Source organism: Heterodontus francisci, chromosome 34, assembly GCF_036365525.1.
Source record: "Heterodontus francisci isolate sHetFra1 chromosome 34, sHetFra1.hap1, whole genome shotgun sequence".
Lineage (NCBI taxonomy): Eukaryota > Metazoa > Chordata > Chondrichthyes > Heterodontiformes > Heterodontidae > Heterodontus > Heterodontus francisci.
In genome coordinates this window covers 22,708,643-22,727,152 of record NC_090404.1, presented here as the reverse complement: position 1 = coordinate 22,727,152, position 18,510 = coordinate 22,708,643, and the positions used below count along the sequence as shown (strand labels likewise).

The 18,510-nt window shown below is 41.1% G+C and overlaps 2 protein-coding genes across 2 annotated transcripts in view; one reads left to right on the top strand and one right to left on the bottom strand.

Annotated features, from left to right (window-relative positions):
* Nucleotides 1-18,510, bottom strand: part of LOC137349204 (zinc finger protein 214-like) — a 101,920-nt gene that overhangs the window by 57,322 nt on the left and 26,088 nt on the right. The window lies entirely within an intron of this gene.
* Nucleotides 4,331-6,927, top strand: LOC137348519 (probable G-protein coupled receptor 139). Its single transcript, XM_068013828.1, has 2 exons — nt 4,331-4,400; nt 6,020-6,927. Exons 1-2 carry the CDS (start codon nt 4,331-4,333, stop codon nt 6,925-6,927), a joined length of 978 nt encoding a protein of 325 aa, XP_067869929.1.

The following is an 18,510-nucleotide window of genomic DNA, read 5'->3' as shown; positions in this document are numbered from 1 at the left end:
AATGGCCCTCTGAGAGAATAAATTCCTCCGCATCTCCATCTTAAATGTGAGACCCCTTATTTTTAAATGGTTTCCCCTAGCTCTAGATTCCCCCACGAGGGGAAACATCTTCTCAGCATCTACCCTGTCAATCCCCTTCAGAACCTTATACTTTTCAATAAGATCACCTCTCATTCTTCTAAATTTCAATGAGTATAGGCTCAACCTGTTCAACCTTTCCTAATAAGACAAAATCTTCATTGAAGGAATCAGCCTAGCAAAACTTATCGGCACTTCTTTCAATGCAAGCATATCCTTCCTTAAATAAGGAGACCAAAAATGTACACTGTACTCTAGATGCGGTGTGACCAATGTCCTGTACAGTTGTAGCACGACAATTTTATTTTTATGCTCCATCACCGTTGCAATAAATGCCAACATTCCATTTGCCTTCCTAATTATTTGCTGTACCTGCATGCTAACGTTTTGTGATTTATATACGAGGACATCCAGATCCCTCTATAGCACAACATCCCAGTCTCTCTCCATTCAAATAATATTCTAATTTTCTATTCTTCCCACTAATGAAGACAAACTCACATTTTCCCACATTATACTCCATCTTCCAAATGTTTACCCACTCAATTAACCTATCTGCATCTCTTTGGAGACACTTTACGCCCTCCTCACAGCCTGCTTTCTTACCTATCTATGCATCACCCGCAAATTTGGCTACATTATATTTGGTCCCTTCATCCAAGTCATTGATATAGATCATAAATAGTTGAGGCCCCAGCACTGATCCCTGTTGCAGTCCACTGGTTATAGCTTGTCAACCTGCAAGTGCCCCATTTATCCCAAAATTCTGTTTCCTGTTATTTAACCAATCCTCTACCCATGTTAATATATTATTCCCGACACCACGAGTTCTTATCGTGTTGAGTAACCTCTTCTGTGGACTTATCAAATGCCTTTTGGAAATCCAAATACACTACATCTACTGGTTTCACTTTATCACCCTATCTGTTACATCCACAAAGAACTAGAATGAATTTGTCAAACACAATTTCCCTTCCATAAAATCACATTGACGATATCTGATTGCATTATGATTTTTCCAAATGTTCTCCTCCTACTTCTTTAATAATGGAATCGACCATTTTCCCAATGACAGATGTCAGGCTAACTGGCCTATAGTTTCCTGCTTTCTGTCTCCCTCCTTTGTTGAATAGAGTCCCATTCCTTTCTTGAATATAATTTATTTATTTAAATGTTTGTCATTGCTTATTTATCATCATATATTTTAATCTAATATCAAAATCTACCTTAGTCAATTCGTCCCTCTGGCATACGTAGTTTGTTTTTGTTTTTTCAATTTAGTTTTGAACTTAATTAAATTACTCCCAAACACAATGCAAAATTCTACTATATTATGGTCATTCTTTCCTAGAGGCCCTTTACTACAAGTTTATTAATTAGCCCTGTCTCACTGCACAATACTAAATCAAAAATAAACTGTTCCCTAGTTGATTCCTTGACATACTGATCTAGAAAACGATCCTGAATGCATTCCATGGACTCATCCTTTACATTATTATTTCAAATTTGGTTTGCCCAGATTAGATGAAGATTAAAGGTCTTCCTTAAGTACCTTATTATCCTTGTTACATAAGCCTAAAATTTCCGAATTTGTCCTCAGCCCAACACTACAATTCTTATTCGGGTGCCTATAAAATACTCCCACCACTGTTTTCGTTTTTTTTAAATTGTTACAAGAGTGCTTCTATTTTTTGTAAAATATGTTTTTAAGGACTTATTTTTGAATTATGGACATTGATTCACCTGGAAGCTTGAACAGATGCTGAACTTTGTGTTTTTTTTAAGAGGTCACCTGAAGGCTTCCTGGACTTAGCTTGTAAACAAGCTCTTACTGGGAGGTACCTGTTTTCAGGTAAAATACCCAGCAGGGAGATTGTTTATTTGACCTAGAGAAAATGTTTACAGGGAAGTGACAGGTCAAGATTTATAGAGGTCAGGAAACTTGACTTCTGGAACTTTTTTGGTTTCACTTTGAATTGTTAAAAGGAAAGTTGTTTTTTGCCTGACAAGAAAACACAGCTTATCTCTTTCTCTCCCTTGGAAAGAAACCATGCATATCCAGTGTGTCAAATGTGTGGGAACTGTAACCCCTGCTGCCTAGTTGAAGCCTCTGTCACTGTATTTCTTGGAAAGCATAGCCAAACTGATCTTCAACATCGCCTGGAAAGAACTGTAATATGAAGATTCCAGTTACAGCCATCTATATGCATTTGGGATGCCAAACCAAAACAAGGACATCTTTCAATATCTTACTTTTTTTTTCTTCAAGAATCAGCACTTATTCAGCCTAAGTGGTTTTCTGTCTTTTTTTTTGTAATAGTGCTCTAAACAAAACAAAACCTTTTTATTTTCCCGTTAACTTGTCTATGTGTGTGTCTGTGTGTGTGTCAAATAATCCATATGACTAAGTCACATTACATGCAGGATTGGAAGTGTGCTGTTAGTGCCATCTTGCACCTATTGTTTTCACCTTTCTATCATTGCTGTAAGACTTTTCTTCACTCCTGTGCTAAGTGTGTTCAAAGTGAAAATCAGTTCATGCAGATTAATCCCACTTTTTAGGCTAAGTATTTCTCTGCAGTGGCTCGGCTGTATGGTAACAGATGCTGCCAGACCTGCTGAATATGTATAGCATTTTACATTTTTATGTCAGACTAAATATAATATCGCTAACGTAGACCAGCCCATTCTGGCATTAACCATGTTGACTTGGAACTGTGCACACTGAAAGTAACCACGCAGATTAACTCATGTTAACTCAGAATATAAGCCAGTGGAACTGTGCCTGTGCAGAATGAATGTAACTGTGCTGAATTGAACTTGTTTACGCTGAAGGTGCTCGCTTTGTGTTGGACTTGTCACACTGGAATGTAATCATGCTGAACTAGACCAGTCTACACTGAATGGAGCCATGCTGAACTGAATTAGATTTGTCAACACTCAATGTAAATTTAGTGAACTTTTCCTGCCCTGGTCCACCAGAACTATAACAACGCTGACCTGGACATGTTCACACTGAATTTAGGTTTTCTGAATCAGATTAGACCACAGTGAAATTAACGGTGTTGAACTGGACCTTTACGCACTGAATATAACCATTCTGACCTGGACCTGGACCTGTCTGTGCTGAATATAACAGTGCTGAATTGGACCTGTTCATACTGAATTTAACCATGCTGAAGGGAACCTGTCTTTGACTGCGTGCAATCTTGCTAGAATGAACCTGTACACACAGAAGGTAACTAAGATGAGCTGGACCAGTTTAAACTGAATTTAAACATGCTGACCAGGACCTGGCCACATAATGCAATGGTGCTGAGCTGGAAATGCTCACACTAAACGTAACTGTGCTAAACTGGACCTATGCAAGCGGAATTGAACCTTCCCACATTGAATATAACGGCATTGACCTGTACAAGTCTGCATTGAAAGAAATCATGAAGAACTGGACCTATGCACACCGATGTAACCATACAGAACCAGGCCAGTCCACACTGAATACACAGACAGTCACGTTAAAGTGAGTATGCAATGTCAAAGACATTTGGAACCACATTGCATGTGACCCATTATCACATGGATTTAGCAATGATCTGAACTGAAAACTTGGCTGCGATATGCTTTAGGACTAGAATCTCTTTGCTCAGTTATAACTTGCACTGAGGCCACTTAATTCAGAATTGAGGGGATTAACCCTGATAATTCCTGGTGTATAACACTCCCTTTCACCATTCAGCTGCCTATTTAGCTATTCATTTTCTTTTATGAATAAATGTAACTTGGATCATTCTTCACTCTCTGGATATTTCACTTTGTTAAAACATATGAACTAAGAGCAGGAGTAGGCCTCTCAGCCCCTCATGCCTGCTCCACCATTCAATAAGATCATGGCTGATCTGATTGCAACCTCGACTCCACATTCCTGGCTATCCCCGATAACCTTCCACCCCCTTGCTTATCAATAATCCATCTACCGCTGCCTTAACAATATTTAAAGACTCTGCTTCCACTGCCTTTTGAGGAAGAGAGTTACAAAGACTCACGACCATTTAGGTCATGTCAGATGCCTCGAGAAACGTTCCATTCCATCAAAACATGAACTTGACATCAGCTTCACTAATGTGTTTCTTTCAATTAGTGCAATTAATGTAAAAGAACAAACCATCTAATTATCTCCCTGGCGCCTGCAATCGAGTATAAATGTGACAATCTTTCAGTGTAGTGCAGAACACGTTCAAAGATTCTGATAGAAATGCACGGAATACCAAAAGGTCTGGTGTTTGCCATTTACTATCCCATCCTTGCAGCTATTGGGGTTCCAGGTAAAGTATTGCAGTTAGGTAGTAATTACGAGAATTACTGTGTCACTGCTCAAATTTACCAGTAGTGCTTCTTCATCGTGGCTGATCTACTTTCTCTCATTTAATGGCATAACTTCTCCTCTTTAATGGGCTAATTTCTCCCAATTAATATGGTAATTAAATCCCTCTAACAGTTTAATTTCTCCCATTTAACAGGATCATTTCTTCCCATTAGTGAGACAATTTCCCTCTTTTAACTGATATAATTTCTCTCCTTTTACAGTGCTTTTTTCCCACTAAATTCTCAATTTTACTGATATAATTTCTTCCCTTTACTGACATAATTTTTCATCTTTAATACTGTATTTTTTTTCCTTTAACAATGTTATTCCTCCCTTTTTAGCAGCATATTAACTTCACATTAACGATATAATTTCTCCCCTTTAATACTATCTTCTGTTGACAAGTACAATTTTATCCCTTTTTTTATATAATTTATTCCAATCACCATCACTAGCTCACGATTTAAATGTAGTTCCATTGAGATATTGACAATGCTACTGTGGGTAGACTTTCACAAAGTTATCACGGTGTAAATGTAGTTCTATCGTGTTATTAACAGTGTTACTTTGGTTGAATTATCACATAGTTATCATGGTGAACATGTAGATCTATTGTGCTATTCACATTAACCGTGACAGAGTAATTCCCACAAGTGAGTGATTGATTGATTGATAGAAATGCACCATTGAATAATTCCCTACTGAATTTCATGATTTAATTTGGTGAAGGGACATTATTCGGCATTGCACTGTTTACAGAAATACAAGCAATGTATCAGTGACCATTTTATGATCGATCTGCATTTGCCCCAAATTCATACAATGCAGTCTTTCTTCTTTCAGCTTCTAACACTCACTGGTTCAGCCGAGGTCTCCTTTTCTGCAATAGCTGCTTCTTACAATTCCACAGTGACCGCTGCTCTTTGCACCTGGTAATGTCTCGAAATCGCTTTACTATTTTCTCCATATTGCGTGAGGTCACGTATTTCATGACATCTCTCGCATCTGAGGAGCAAAGTTTTAATTTCAGTGTCCACTATGGAACTAAGCTGATCACTTATCCCGATAGCACAATACAGTACTGAGGGAGTGATACATAGTAGAAGGTACCTTTCTATGAATGAAACCTTATTATCTGTCAGTTCTGCTGGTTCAAATTGATACCGATTATGCCAGATTGCTGCCAAAGTATAATTCGGAGTTATCACTGCGTCCTCACACTTATTGATGGTTATTTTGTCATTTACCTCTTCAATATTTTCTGTAATTTGCTGATGTGTTATTTTTCATGTATATTTGTTGTTCCTGTTTTGCTTTCAATCTGCTTTCGATGCATTCTTGTTCTCTGTTAGGTTTCATTGTAATGCTTTACTTTGCAGTGTCATTAGTCTGTTGTATTCTGAACCCGAATGTTTGCGTTAAACACAGAAGCGAGTGCCTGTAGCTTAAGCAATAGTTTTTAACTCGGGATCATGTCTCAAAGTTGCAATTTCGCACAGAATCCTGCAAAATGGATGACTTTGTTGGGGGACGTATGCACCCTCCCTTTTTCTCTTAATCTCTCTGTCTCTGTTGCAGCTAACTTGGCAGTGATTGTGATCCTGTCCCGAGGAAGATGTGGTCTCTCCAGATGTATCACTTACTACCTGGTGTCTATGGCAGTGACAGATCTCCTGCTCATGATCACTGCTGTGATATTAAACCGGATTGCTGGTATTTATTTTCCATTCAGTTTCCTGTCCCTCACACCAGTATGTAGTTTCTGTGTTTCCCTTATCTATGCGATCATAGATAGTTCTGCCTGGTTAACAGTCGCTTTCACTTTTGATCGATTTGTGGCCATTTGTTGCCAGAAGCTGAAACTAAAATATTGCACCAAGGAAACTGCAGTGCGGGTTATCGGAACTGTATCCATGCTGAGCTGTTTAAAAAATTCCTTCTTGTATTTTATATATGAACCTTTGTACATAATTAACAACGTGCCGTTCTTCTGCGGTATAACATCGACATTTTATACGTCACTTGTCTGGGCAGCATTTGACTGGATTCATTGCATTTTAACCCCTTGTCTGCCTTTCATTCTCATTTTACTGCTCAATGCTCTGACCGTCAGACACATTCTAGTGGCCAGTCGAGGCCGCAGAAGACTCCGTGGCCACAGCTCAGAGATTCAGAGTGACCCAGAAATGGAGAAACGGAAAAAGTCCATTGTTTTACTCTTTGCCATTTCAGGCAGTTTCATCCTGTTATATTTGCTATTTTTTATAACGATCCTCTATGTCCGAATTGCGGACGTTACTTATTTTTCAGGTTCCAATTTAACTGAATCAACATTTATTCTGGAGGAAGTTGGATATATGCTTCAGTTTTTGAGTTCTTGCATCAACCCATTCATTTATGCAGGGACCCAGAGTAAATTCAGAGAGGAGTTAAAGTATGGAGTGAAATATCCACTGAGTGTAATTGTTAAATTAGTTAAATCATGAAAATAGTAAAATACACCATGAATTGTATACTATATCCCATCCTTTTCTCTTCTTGTCCATTTAGCACACGGCCTCCCCTCCCAAATACATGGTCAGTTGCTTTGGGATTCTTATGGGCAGGTGAGAAATATGATGGCTGATGTCTACTTTTCGCCTCCTAACTGACCATAGATAGTGTTTTCGTTAAAATAGTGTTTCTGCCCCTGTGCTTTGTTTGCCATCAAAACCGACAGTGACAGGTTTTCTAGCAGGTTTGCAACAGAAGATTAAATAGTTATTGAACAATAATCACCCGAAATGATCACAACACCACCAACGCATGCATTCACTCTCACATGCATATAGAAGGTGAAGGGTAAGAGGGAAGGGTTGAAGGTGTAAAATTCTTCTGTTTTCAGGAAAAACATATAGAATAGTCTTGGAAGTTAACTTGTAAAGTTGCAGGTCTTTTTACTGGTTGTCTTGCATTTGCTGGGTTGCTGAAGTCTTCTGGAAGTCAACACTTCAGTTTGACGGTATTTCTTAGTTCAATTTTCACAGCTGGAGGAGATGTTTAAAAGGTACTGTATTATTTATCTGCTGAGGTTGATTGTCCACTCGTCTCAGCGGGTTTCAACTGTCTTAGCTGGAATTGATCTCTCTCCCGCTCTCACTGAGCCTTATGCTGGTATTGAAGATGGCTTTCGATGTTCTTTCTGTGGCTGGAGATCTCTGACTGATGATGATTTGATGACTTGATGACTTCTTTGTTCTCCAAAAGGTTTACCTGTAAAGGTAGTTAGTTTTGCCCATGTGGCTTTAGCTTTCGGTTCCAGAGGGGCTATACAATAGCTTCTTATTTCAGCGCCTTTTGTTCAGCTGAGGGATGTTCACACTTTATTCTGGTGATTGTAGCTGGTGAGTGTCTTTGTTTTAGCTCGTCTTTGAGGATAGCTCACATCGACATGTGATGAGTTGTCTAATTAAGATGCAGATGGGATTAATGAGTTTTAGTTCTAGCAGACATGAATGTGTATTTTTGTGCAAAAGAAGGTATATGTCATGCAACTATATCTTCCATTTTGTTGAAGGCAAGTGTACCAGGCTTTTTAAATTATTCTTTTTTTTCTATAACTTTCCAATTGATTTTTCTATTTCCATCACTGCACGGCATGTGAGTGTGATGGGATCCTTACCCACTGTGTGAATTTAAGAATGTATAAGGAGCACACAATTCAGTGTCGTAGTCTGTTCTCAGTTTGTTGCATATGGTGCATTGAGCATTGTCAGAGGTCGGTGGTGTATGAGTAGGAGCTATCATGTGAAGACGCCTTCACTGACCTTCTCCACCCACGTGAGATCATTGGACATCTTGTGGCACTGCTGTCAGGGTCCTCGGACCCAGGCACTGGGCAATGACCTCCCTGCCACCTGCTCCCACTACTTTCTCAGGGTGTTCCTTGAGGTCCACTGTCCCAAGTTGGCACCATGACAACCCTCCTCTTGCCCAGCCCCACCACTAATGCCTCCATCATCGTTTCTGTCACCCTGCAACCTTCTCTGTGCCTTGGTGCTGTCTCTTCCATCATTTGAAATCCACCGATAATATTCCTTTGGGAGGGACAGCCGGTCTTAAAGAAGATCAGGCTGGCTGCATCACGTGGTATCTTCACCATACTACCTAGTCCGCTGCTGAGTGCATAGGCAGCCGACAGCGCCAAGAATAATTTAGCAGTGCTGGAACCACTTCCCACACTCTGCAATAATGCAGATGATGTAGGTGCTTCAAATTTGCGTGCTTCCCACCTCTATAAAAACCAGGATGGGCAGACTGTAAATTGTGACACCATGCCCACAAATCCAGTACACGTGTTTCTAGCCCCATAGATCCAATGTCACCTGTTCCTCCCTATACTGACAATATGGCATGTCTGAGATTAATGACATATGGGATCTAAAATGGTATTCTATGGTTGACTGCCACACCTCTGCCTTTTTCCATGTCCTATCTTTCCTGAACACCTTGTATCCAGGAATATTTAACACCAAGTCCTGCCCTTCTTTGAGCAAGGTCTCTGTTATAGTCACAACATCATATTTCCACATGGCAATCTGCACTTGTAACTCACTAATCCTATTAACCACACTTCGTGCATTCACATTCAAGCACATTATCCCTAAATTAGACTTTATTTACTTCTCCCTTACTCTCACCGTACTTATTAAATCTTCTAATGACTAACAATTCCCTACTCCAGTGCTATACATCACCTTGGTATTCCTTTGTCCTATTTCCTCCTGGTTCCAGCACTTCTGCTGAATTAGATTAAACCCTCCCCAAAAGCACTAGAAAATCTCCCTGCATGAAAACCAGTCCTGGTTCTGTTTTGGTGCAACCTGTCTGGCCTGTATAGGTCCCATCTCCCCCAGAGCCTGTCCCAAAGTCCCAAGAATCTAAAACCCTCCCTTCTGCAACATCTTTCCAGCCACACGTCCTTTTGTACTATCCTTCTATTTCTATACTTACTTGCGTGTCATACTGGGAGTAATTTGGAGATTACTACTTTTTAGGACCTGCTTGCTAATTTCTTACTTAGCTCACTAAACTTTTTCTGCAGGACCACATCCCTCTTGCTCCCTATGTCGTTGGTACCAATGTGGAACATGACTGCTGATTGTTCACCTTCTTCAGTAAGGGTGCTCTGCAGCCGTTCAGTGACATCCTTGACTCTGGCATCAGGGAGGCAACACACCATCCTGGATTCATGTCTGTGGCCACAGAAACACCTGCCTGTTCCACTGACTATTGAACCTCCTATCACCATTGCTCTTCCAGTCTTCCTTGTGCAACTGCATCCCCCACCCCCGCCCCACCCTGTACAGCTAAGCCACCCGTGATGCCATGGCCTTGGCTCTGGCTGCACTCCCCAGGTGAACCATCACTTTCAACAGTATTCAGAAGTGGATACTTTTTGGAGAGTGAAATTTACTCGAGGGTAGTGGGGGGGGGGGGGGTGGGGGGGGGGGGAAGGGGGCAGTCTCCTGCACTACTTGCCTGTTTCTTCGACTGTCTGGTGGTCACCCATTCCCTCTCTCCCTGCATACTCTTAAGCTGTGTGATGACGAGATCTATAAATGTGCTATACCTGGAGCTCTCAAACTCATGGATGTTCCGCAGTGACATCAGCTGCTGCTCAAGTCTCGAAGTCCCGAAGCCCAGAGCTGCTGCAACTGACGACACTTCCTGCACATACAGCTTTCCAGGGCACGAGAGGCATCCTGGAGATCCCACAGGATGTGCACTTCAGAGGTTGAACAGCCCTGCTATGCCTCTAGCTATTAAATGATAAACGTTTTGTACTAAAAATAAACCCTGCCATGAGTAATAAATACTACTATGAGTAATAAACACTGCTACTACTAATGAATACCAAGAGCTGAATCCATCTTAATTTTTTGTCATTTTTTTCCGTGAGTGTAATACTTTGGGTGGAATTTATGCTCCCCCTCCCCTCCCACGCTCTGGCAGGTTTGGATGTGGGGAGAGCATTAAGTCGGGTGGGATTGTGGCAAGAAGGGGGCGGGGACAGTAGCAGGGTTTATTTGCAATACCAACGTTTAGCATTTAACAGCCACCATCCCACATCCACCAAAATTGAATCTGGTGTGAGAAGGCCTGTGAATGGCCTTCATGCTCCACCGCAAATTGAGGCCCTTAACTAGGTAATTAACCCCCTATTAAAGGCCTCTTCACCACATCCGCAATTACCCTGTGGCGGGAAACCCTGCGTTCAAAGGCACTTACTGCCTAAATGAGTGACCCGGTATTGGGAAGGGGGTAGCCCACTGTTGGCCACCCCTTTGCTGATTATCGCCCTCACCCACAACCCCCACATCACATGAACCTCCCCCCCCCCACACCCCTGCTGCCCTAACCTACCGTGAGCCTGGTTCCAGCACCGCTCCTCAGTGCCTGGTCGCTGCAGGTACAGACGTGGCATGACATGTTGTCGGCCTTTGATTGGCCAAGGGGTGCACTTCCTGTGGCGGGTTCCTATGGAAGACCCACCACTGTTCAGTTAAGTGCCTAATCGGCACTAAATTCAGCGGGACGTTCGTAGTAGAGGGGACATGGGGATCTGAGAGTTGGTTTCCCCCGACGACGCCACCCCCACCGCTCACATAAAATTGCCCTCTTTAATGATCTTGGTGAATTCCTGGCAGTGCAGCTTTCAGCGTCATTGTAGGACGCAAGCCTGCACAGTATATTTCAGTGCCGTCACTAGGGAGGGAACTACGTGTTGTTCGAAACTCAAATTCATTAATAATGGGAATAATTATATAATTCACCATAAATTGTCAACCATTGTCAATCCTATGTTATACATTCATGAAATGCTTGCATGAAATTCAAACACTATGTGACAAATTACATTTTGTGTCCACAATAGCGGGGAATTCCTGCCAAAACCATTGTAACTGAGGAGGGTAGAGCAATTGGAAAGGATAAAAAATACATAGATAGTTTGAGAGTGCTTTAAGTAAAAAAGTCAGGTCTGAATGGGATGTATCTTAAATTCTTGGGTGGTAAGGGTGGTGGGTGGTAAGGGTGGTGGGTTAGGCTGGAAATAGCAAAGGCTCTGGCAACATTTTTTCAATCTTCTTTGAATAAGCAAGCGGTCATAAAGTAATTTATGGCATATAAGGAGGCCATTCAGTCCATCAACATCATGCTGGTTCTCCGTGGAGCAATCCAGTCGGCCCCACTCGCTTGCTCGATCCCCAAAACACTGCATGTTTATTTATTGTAAGAGGCAGTGATGCTTCAGTGGAACAGGCAGCATCCAGGTTCAACTGAAGCTTTCAAAAGGGAATGAGACAGTTATATGAAAAGGATTACTGTGCAGGGTTATGGGGGCAAGGCACGGGAATGGAACTGAGGTAGTTACTCTTTCAGAGAGCCGATGTGGACACGATGCGCTGAATGGCCTCCTTCTGTGCTGTAACGATTCTGTGATTCTGTGCCCATCCAATTTCCTTTTGAAATCATTGATTGTTTCTGCTTCCACCACTCCCATGGGCAGCAAATTCCAGCTCATTACCACTCACTATGCAAAATAATGCTTCCTCATATGCCGCCTCCATCCCTTATCCAAAATATTCAATCAGGATAAAGATGGATGGACAGGTGGTGTATCATGGCATCAGCAGGTGAAAGCTCCTGTATGCCACGGTAAACCATAGCAACCATGTCTGTAGTAAGTGTCTGTGACTTGAGGAGCTTCAGCTCAGAATCATTGAAGTAGAGGCTCAGCTGCAGACACTGTGCTGCAGCAGGTAGGGGATAAGTTACCTGGAGACTTTGTTCCAGAAGACAGTCACATCCCTTTGGATAGGGTCTTCTGTTTTGGTCAGTGATCAGGACAGGAGCGTGTGACTGTGAGTGAGGCAGGTAAGTCGATGGATAAGATGGGGGTGGAGGAGCCTCAGCCCTTGCATTTGAGCAACAAGTTTGAGGTTCTGGCAGCTTGTATAGACAACAGTGAGGGCTTTCGGGTGGATGAGCAGACTGACCATGGCACCATGGTACAGGAGGCCATTCAAACGGGGGGAGGAAAAAGGAAAGTAGTGGTAGTAGGGGACAATATAGTCAGGGGGATTCACACTGTTCTCTGCAGCAAAGAGAAAGAGTCCCGAAGGCAGTGTTGCTTGTCCGGTACCAGAGTTTGAGACATCTGGAGAGGTACCAACGACATATGCAGGACTAGGAAAGGGGTTTTGCATAGTCAGTATGAGGAGCTTGGCACCAAATTAAGAAGCAGAACCTCAAAGGTAATAATCGCTGGATTATTACCTAAGCCACGTTCAAATTGGAGTAGGGTAAATAAGATTAGAGAAATTAACGCATGGCTCAAAGACTGGTGTGGTAGAATTGGGTTCCCATTCGTGGGGAATTGGCACCAGTACCAGGGAAAGTGGGAACTGTACCTTTGGGACGGTCTACACTGGACCATGCTGGGACCAATGTTCTAGCAAGCTGCATAACTAGGGAAGTAGAGAGAATTTTACAATAAATAGTGGAGGCAAGGGATCGAAATTTGGAAGAAGTGGTCAATCATAGAATAGCGACAAGGCAAGAGAGAAAGGTCTTATTATGGTAAAAGATAAACAGACCGTGACATGAAGTGACTGTGAGTACAAATATTAGCGTAAATCAGCAGACAAGGCTAGAGGTGTCAAAAATAATAAAAGGACAATACTAAAGGCTCTGTATCTGAATGTATGTAGCATTTAAAACAAAACAGATGAACTGATAGCGTCAATAGAAATAAATAACTATGATCTGATAGCCAATACAGAGACATGGCTGCAGGATGACACAGATTGCGGCCTGAATATTGAAAAGTAAATGACATTTAGGAAGGACAGGAAACTAGGAAAGGGTTGGGAGATGGCTCTGCTAACTAATGATGGTACTAGTACAATAGAGAGGGAAGGGAGGGATGACCTAAGTTCAGGAAACCAGGATGTAGAATCGATTTGAGTCAAAACGAGAAATGATAAAGGTAAGAAGTCACTTGTGAGAGTGGTGTGCAGGCCCCCTAACAGTAACCACACAGTAGGACGGAGTATAAAGGAAGAACTAATGGGTGCTTGTCAGAAAAGTACGGCGATAATTATGAGGGATTTTAATCTACATTAAGATTGGAAAAATCAGATGGGCAAAGGTAGTTTATATCAGGTATATTTTTGGGATAGTTTCTTAGAACAGTATGTTCTGGAGTCAACAAGACAGCAGGCTATACTAGATCTGGTACTGTGCAACAAGATAGGACTAATTAATGATTTTATTTTGAAGGTGACCCTAGGCAGCAGCGATCATAATAGGATTGAATTTTACATTCAGTTTGAGGGAGTCCAGAGTGGGTCTAAGACCAATATTTTAAAATTAAATAAGGGCAATTATGAGGGCATGAAAGCAGAGCTAGATAAAGTGAAATGGAACAATAGGTTAAGGGATAGGTCAATAGAGATGCAGTGGCAGACATTTAAGGGGATATTTCAGAATAGACAAAATAGATACATTCCAACAAGAAAGAAAAATTCCAAGGGGAGGACCCACCATCCGTGGTTAACTAAAAAAGATAAATATAATATCAAACTTAGAGAAAAAAAGCATATCATTGCGCAGAGATGGCAGGTCAGAAGATTGGATAGAATATAAAAAGCAGCCGAGAACGACTAAAAATTAATAAGGAGGGAAACATTAGAGCAAGAGAGAATGCTGGCAAGAAATATAAAAACAGATATTAAGATTTTCTATTGTCCTTTAAAAAAGGAAAGAGTCAACAAAGTGAGCGCTGATCCTATTGAAAGTGAGTCTGCAGAATTAATAAAAGAAAATAAGGAGATGGCAGATGAATTGAACAAGTATTTTGCATCTGGATTCACCATAGAAGATACAAGTAACATCCCAGAGATAGCTGAAAATCGGGAAATGGAAGGGAAAAAGGAACTCAAGAAAATTACAATCATCAAGAAAGTGGTACTGAACAAATGTTTGGAGCTGCAGGCTGATAAGTCCTAGGGTCCTGATCAACCTCATCCGTGGGTCTTAAATGAAGTGGCTAGTGAGATAGTTGATGTGTTGGTTTTAATTTCCCAAAATTCCCGAGATTCCGTTCGATTGGAAATTAGCGAATGTAACTTCTTTATTCAAAAAAAGGAGATAGACAGAAAGCAGGAAACTACAGGCCAGTTAGCTTAACATCGGTCATCGGGGAAATGTTAGAGGCTATTATTAAAGACATTATAGCAGGGCACTTAGAAAAATTCAAGGTAATCAGGCAGAGTCAACATGGTATTGTGAAAGGGAAACTGTGTTTACCCAATTTATTGAAGAAGTAAGATGTGGTGTGGGTAAAGGGGAACTGATGGATGTACTGTGCATAGATTTCCAGAAGGCATTTGATCAGATGCCACATCAAAGAATGCTGCTGAAAATTGAAGCTCATGGTGTAGGGGATAACATTTTGGCATGGATAGAAGATTGGCTAGTTAACAGGAAACACAGAGTAGTCATAAATGGGTCATTTTCTGGTTGGCAAAATGTCAGGAGTGGTGTGCTGCAGGGATCAGTGCTGGGGTCTCAACGTTTTACATTTTTTATAAATGACTTGGATGAAGGGACCGAAGGTATGGTGGCTAAATTGGCTGGTGGCAGAAAGATCTGGTGATGCAGTGGCTAACACCGCAGCCTCACAGTTCCAGCAACCCGCATTCTGTTCTGGGTACTGCCTGTTTGCAAGTTCTCCCTGTGATTGTGTGGGTTTCCTCTGGGTGCTCCGGTTTCCTCCCACATTCTCAAAGACTTGTGGGTTGATAGGTAAATTGGCCATTGTAAAAAAATTGCCCTAGTGTAGGTAGGTGGTAGGAGAATTGAGGGAAGGTGAGGATGTGAGAGGGAAAATGGGATTAATGTAGTATTAGTATAAATGGGTGGTTGATGGTTGGCACAGACTCGTTGGGCTGAAGGGCCTGTTTTGGTGCTGCATCACTCTATGAAAGTAAGTTTGAATGGGATATAGGAGGTGACAAAGGGGTATAGATAAAGTGAGTGAGTAAAATGTGAAATTGTCCATTTTGGCAAAAAAAAACTGTGTGCAGTATTGGTCTCTTTATTTAAGGGTGGCTCGGCATGTATGTGCTGGAGCTTAGAAACATAAGAGACAACTTGATTGGAACATATAGGATTCTGAGGGATCTTGACAAGGTGGATGTGAAAAGGATGTTTCCTTTTGTGGGAGAATCTAGAATTAGGAGTCACTGTTTAAAAATAATGGGTCGCCCATTTAAGACAGAGATGAGGAGAATTTTTTTTCTTCCAGGGACTCGTGAGTCTTTCAAACTCTTTCTCAAAAGGCAGTGGAGGCGGAGCCTTTGAATATTTTTTAAGGCAGAGGTAGAAAAATTCTTGATAAGCAAGGGGTGAAAGGTTATTGGAGGTGGGCGGGAATGTGGAGTTGTTGTTAGAATCAGACCAGCCATGATCTTGTTAAATGGCCGAGCAGGCTCGAGGGTCTGAGAGGTCTATGCCTGCTCCTAATTCGTATGTTTGTATGTTCGTATGTAATCTGTGCCCCCTAGTCCTTGTACCATCAGTTAATGGGAATAGGTTTTTTTTTCTTGTCTAACTTATCCAAGCCTATCATAATCAGTTGTTACTCAATCAACTCTCCCTTCAATCTCCTTTGCTGCAGGGCGAACACCACTAGCTTTTACAACCTAACCATGTAACTAAAATCCCCCATAACTGTAAACACTCTCATAAATCTACTCTGCACCCTCTCAAGGACCCCCACATTCTTCCTGAAATGTGTGATCAGAACTGGATGCAATAATCCAGTTGAGGCCTAACCAGAGCTTTATAAAAGTTCAGTATACCCTGGCTGCTTTTGCACTCAATGTCACTATTTATGAAGCCCACGATCCCAAATGCTTCTGTAAGTGCTCTCTCAATATGTCCTCACACCATTAAAGATCGATCTACATGCACCCTCAAGTCCCTCTCTTCCTGCACACTCTTTAGAACTGTGACATTAAGCATATATTGCCTCTCTCCATTCCTTCTGTCAAATGCATCACCTCACACTTGTCAGTATTAAATTACATTTGTCACCTTTCTGCCCATTCTGTTGGTCTATCCATGTCCTGTCACAGTCGTTTCATATCATCCTCACTGTTGGCCACTTGTCCAAGTTTGGTATCTCTGGCAAATTTGGAGATTCTACATTGCAGTCCAAGATTTAAGTTATTTGCTTACATCAGAAAGGCAGCGGCCTTAGAGAACTACCATCCTCCAGTCGAAAAGCAATCATGTATTATGAGTCGCTGTTTTCTGTCCTTAAGCCATTTTTTTTTACCGAATTGGACACTGACCCACCAATTCCATTAGCCTTAATTTTGGGAACCAGCCGTTTATGTGATACTTTATCAAACATTTTCTTAAAATCTATATAATTAACATCCACCACAATCTCTTCATCAACCTTCTCTGTGACTTCATCAAGTAATTCAATTAGCTTAGTCAAATATAATCTGCCTCAATTTAACTCAAAACTCTCCAAGTCCCTGATGATTTTTTCCCCATGATTATTGTTTCTAAAATCTTACCCACCATTGTTCCAGAAGACTGAAGGATTGCAAGTGTTTACTGCTGTTCAGAAATGGAGAGAGATATAAACCCGGTAAAACAGGCCAGTCAGCCAAACATCATTGTCAGGAAAATTTCTAGTGAACAAAACCTGGAACACAATTAATTGTAATTTGGCAGAATATAGATTAATAAGTGACAGCCAACAAGGTTTTGAAAAGGGGAAATTATGTCAGTCAAACTTGATTAAGTCCATCGATGAAATAATGAAGAATGTGGTAGTGGTGGTGTAAGGTTTTCTCATGTAGGAAGCAAGCGTACAGTGGCATCACCCAAGACCATTGAAGATGCAGCTTCCAACTGCCAATCAAATAGAAGCCTGGGAATGGAACTAGGGCCAGATACTTGATATGGTTTCCTGCTCCATCAGGACACTGCTTTTCTGCAAACCTTGTTACAACCACGGTGGGGGTAACGTACTGTTAATTCAGTCATGTTGCCCATAGGTTTCAGCATATTTATTTAAGCTTTTCAAATCAGAAAAGCAGCCAAATTGGACACTCTTGTATCCCCTGAATGAAGTGGACCAAACCAGGTATTTTTAGACAACAACAAATTAACCATTTATTTAAAAAGAAAACTAACATTTTAAACCCTATTAAGATAAACCTATGTATGAAGACCTTATAACTTCTTATTTAAAAATCTAACTGCTGTATTCGTATACATATACTCAAAATTAACAGTGGTTTGATTTCAAATTAGCTGGCCGTTGAGAATAAAATAAAATTAAAGTCTTTGCAAGCTACTTTCCTGACAAATGGAGTCTTCCAATGTAGAAACAGTCAAAGGTCACTTTAAGTCTTCATGGGGGTCGGATGGAAGAAAAGGTCCTTAAAAGATAGAAATTCAGCAGTACAGCTGTTGTACCGTTAAACTGACCCTTCAGTGATGAACACAGCAAAATGCCAATAATTTGTTAAGAAAAGATTTTCCTATTTTTCTTAGGGAATTAATTTGGCTTGAAGCTTTGCAGAATTTTGTTAGAGGAATAAGACAGCTTATTCAGTTCAAATCGCCTCACAACTCTCTCTCTCTCTGCTTAAAATCAGTCTCTGCCAGCTGGTGCAAAAAGTCAAAACTGCAACGTGACCTCTTTCTTCTCCTGCTGTTGCTTGGCATCCAGAATGTAACTGGCAAACTGAGTCTCTGGAACTTTCTGTCTTAAAGGTGCACTGATCTATTTACAGTCTTAAAGGCACACACAGTATTTCAGAAGAGAAAAAATAAACAAGACCATGACACCTCCGCCCCGGCGAAATTAAATGCCATTCCCGAAATGCGGTTCATTACAATGCAAAAAAATATATAAATTGGAAAAATACTTTAAAAAAAATTCCCCCAATAAAGATACAATTCTCAATCATGATAAGACTTCAGAAATAAATACC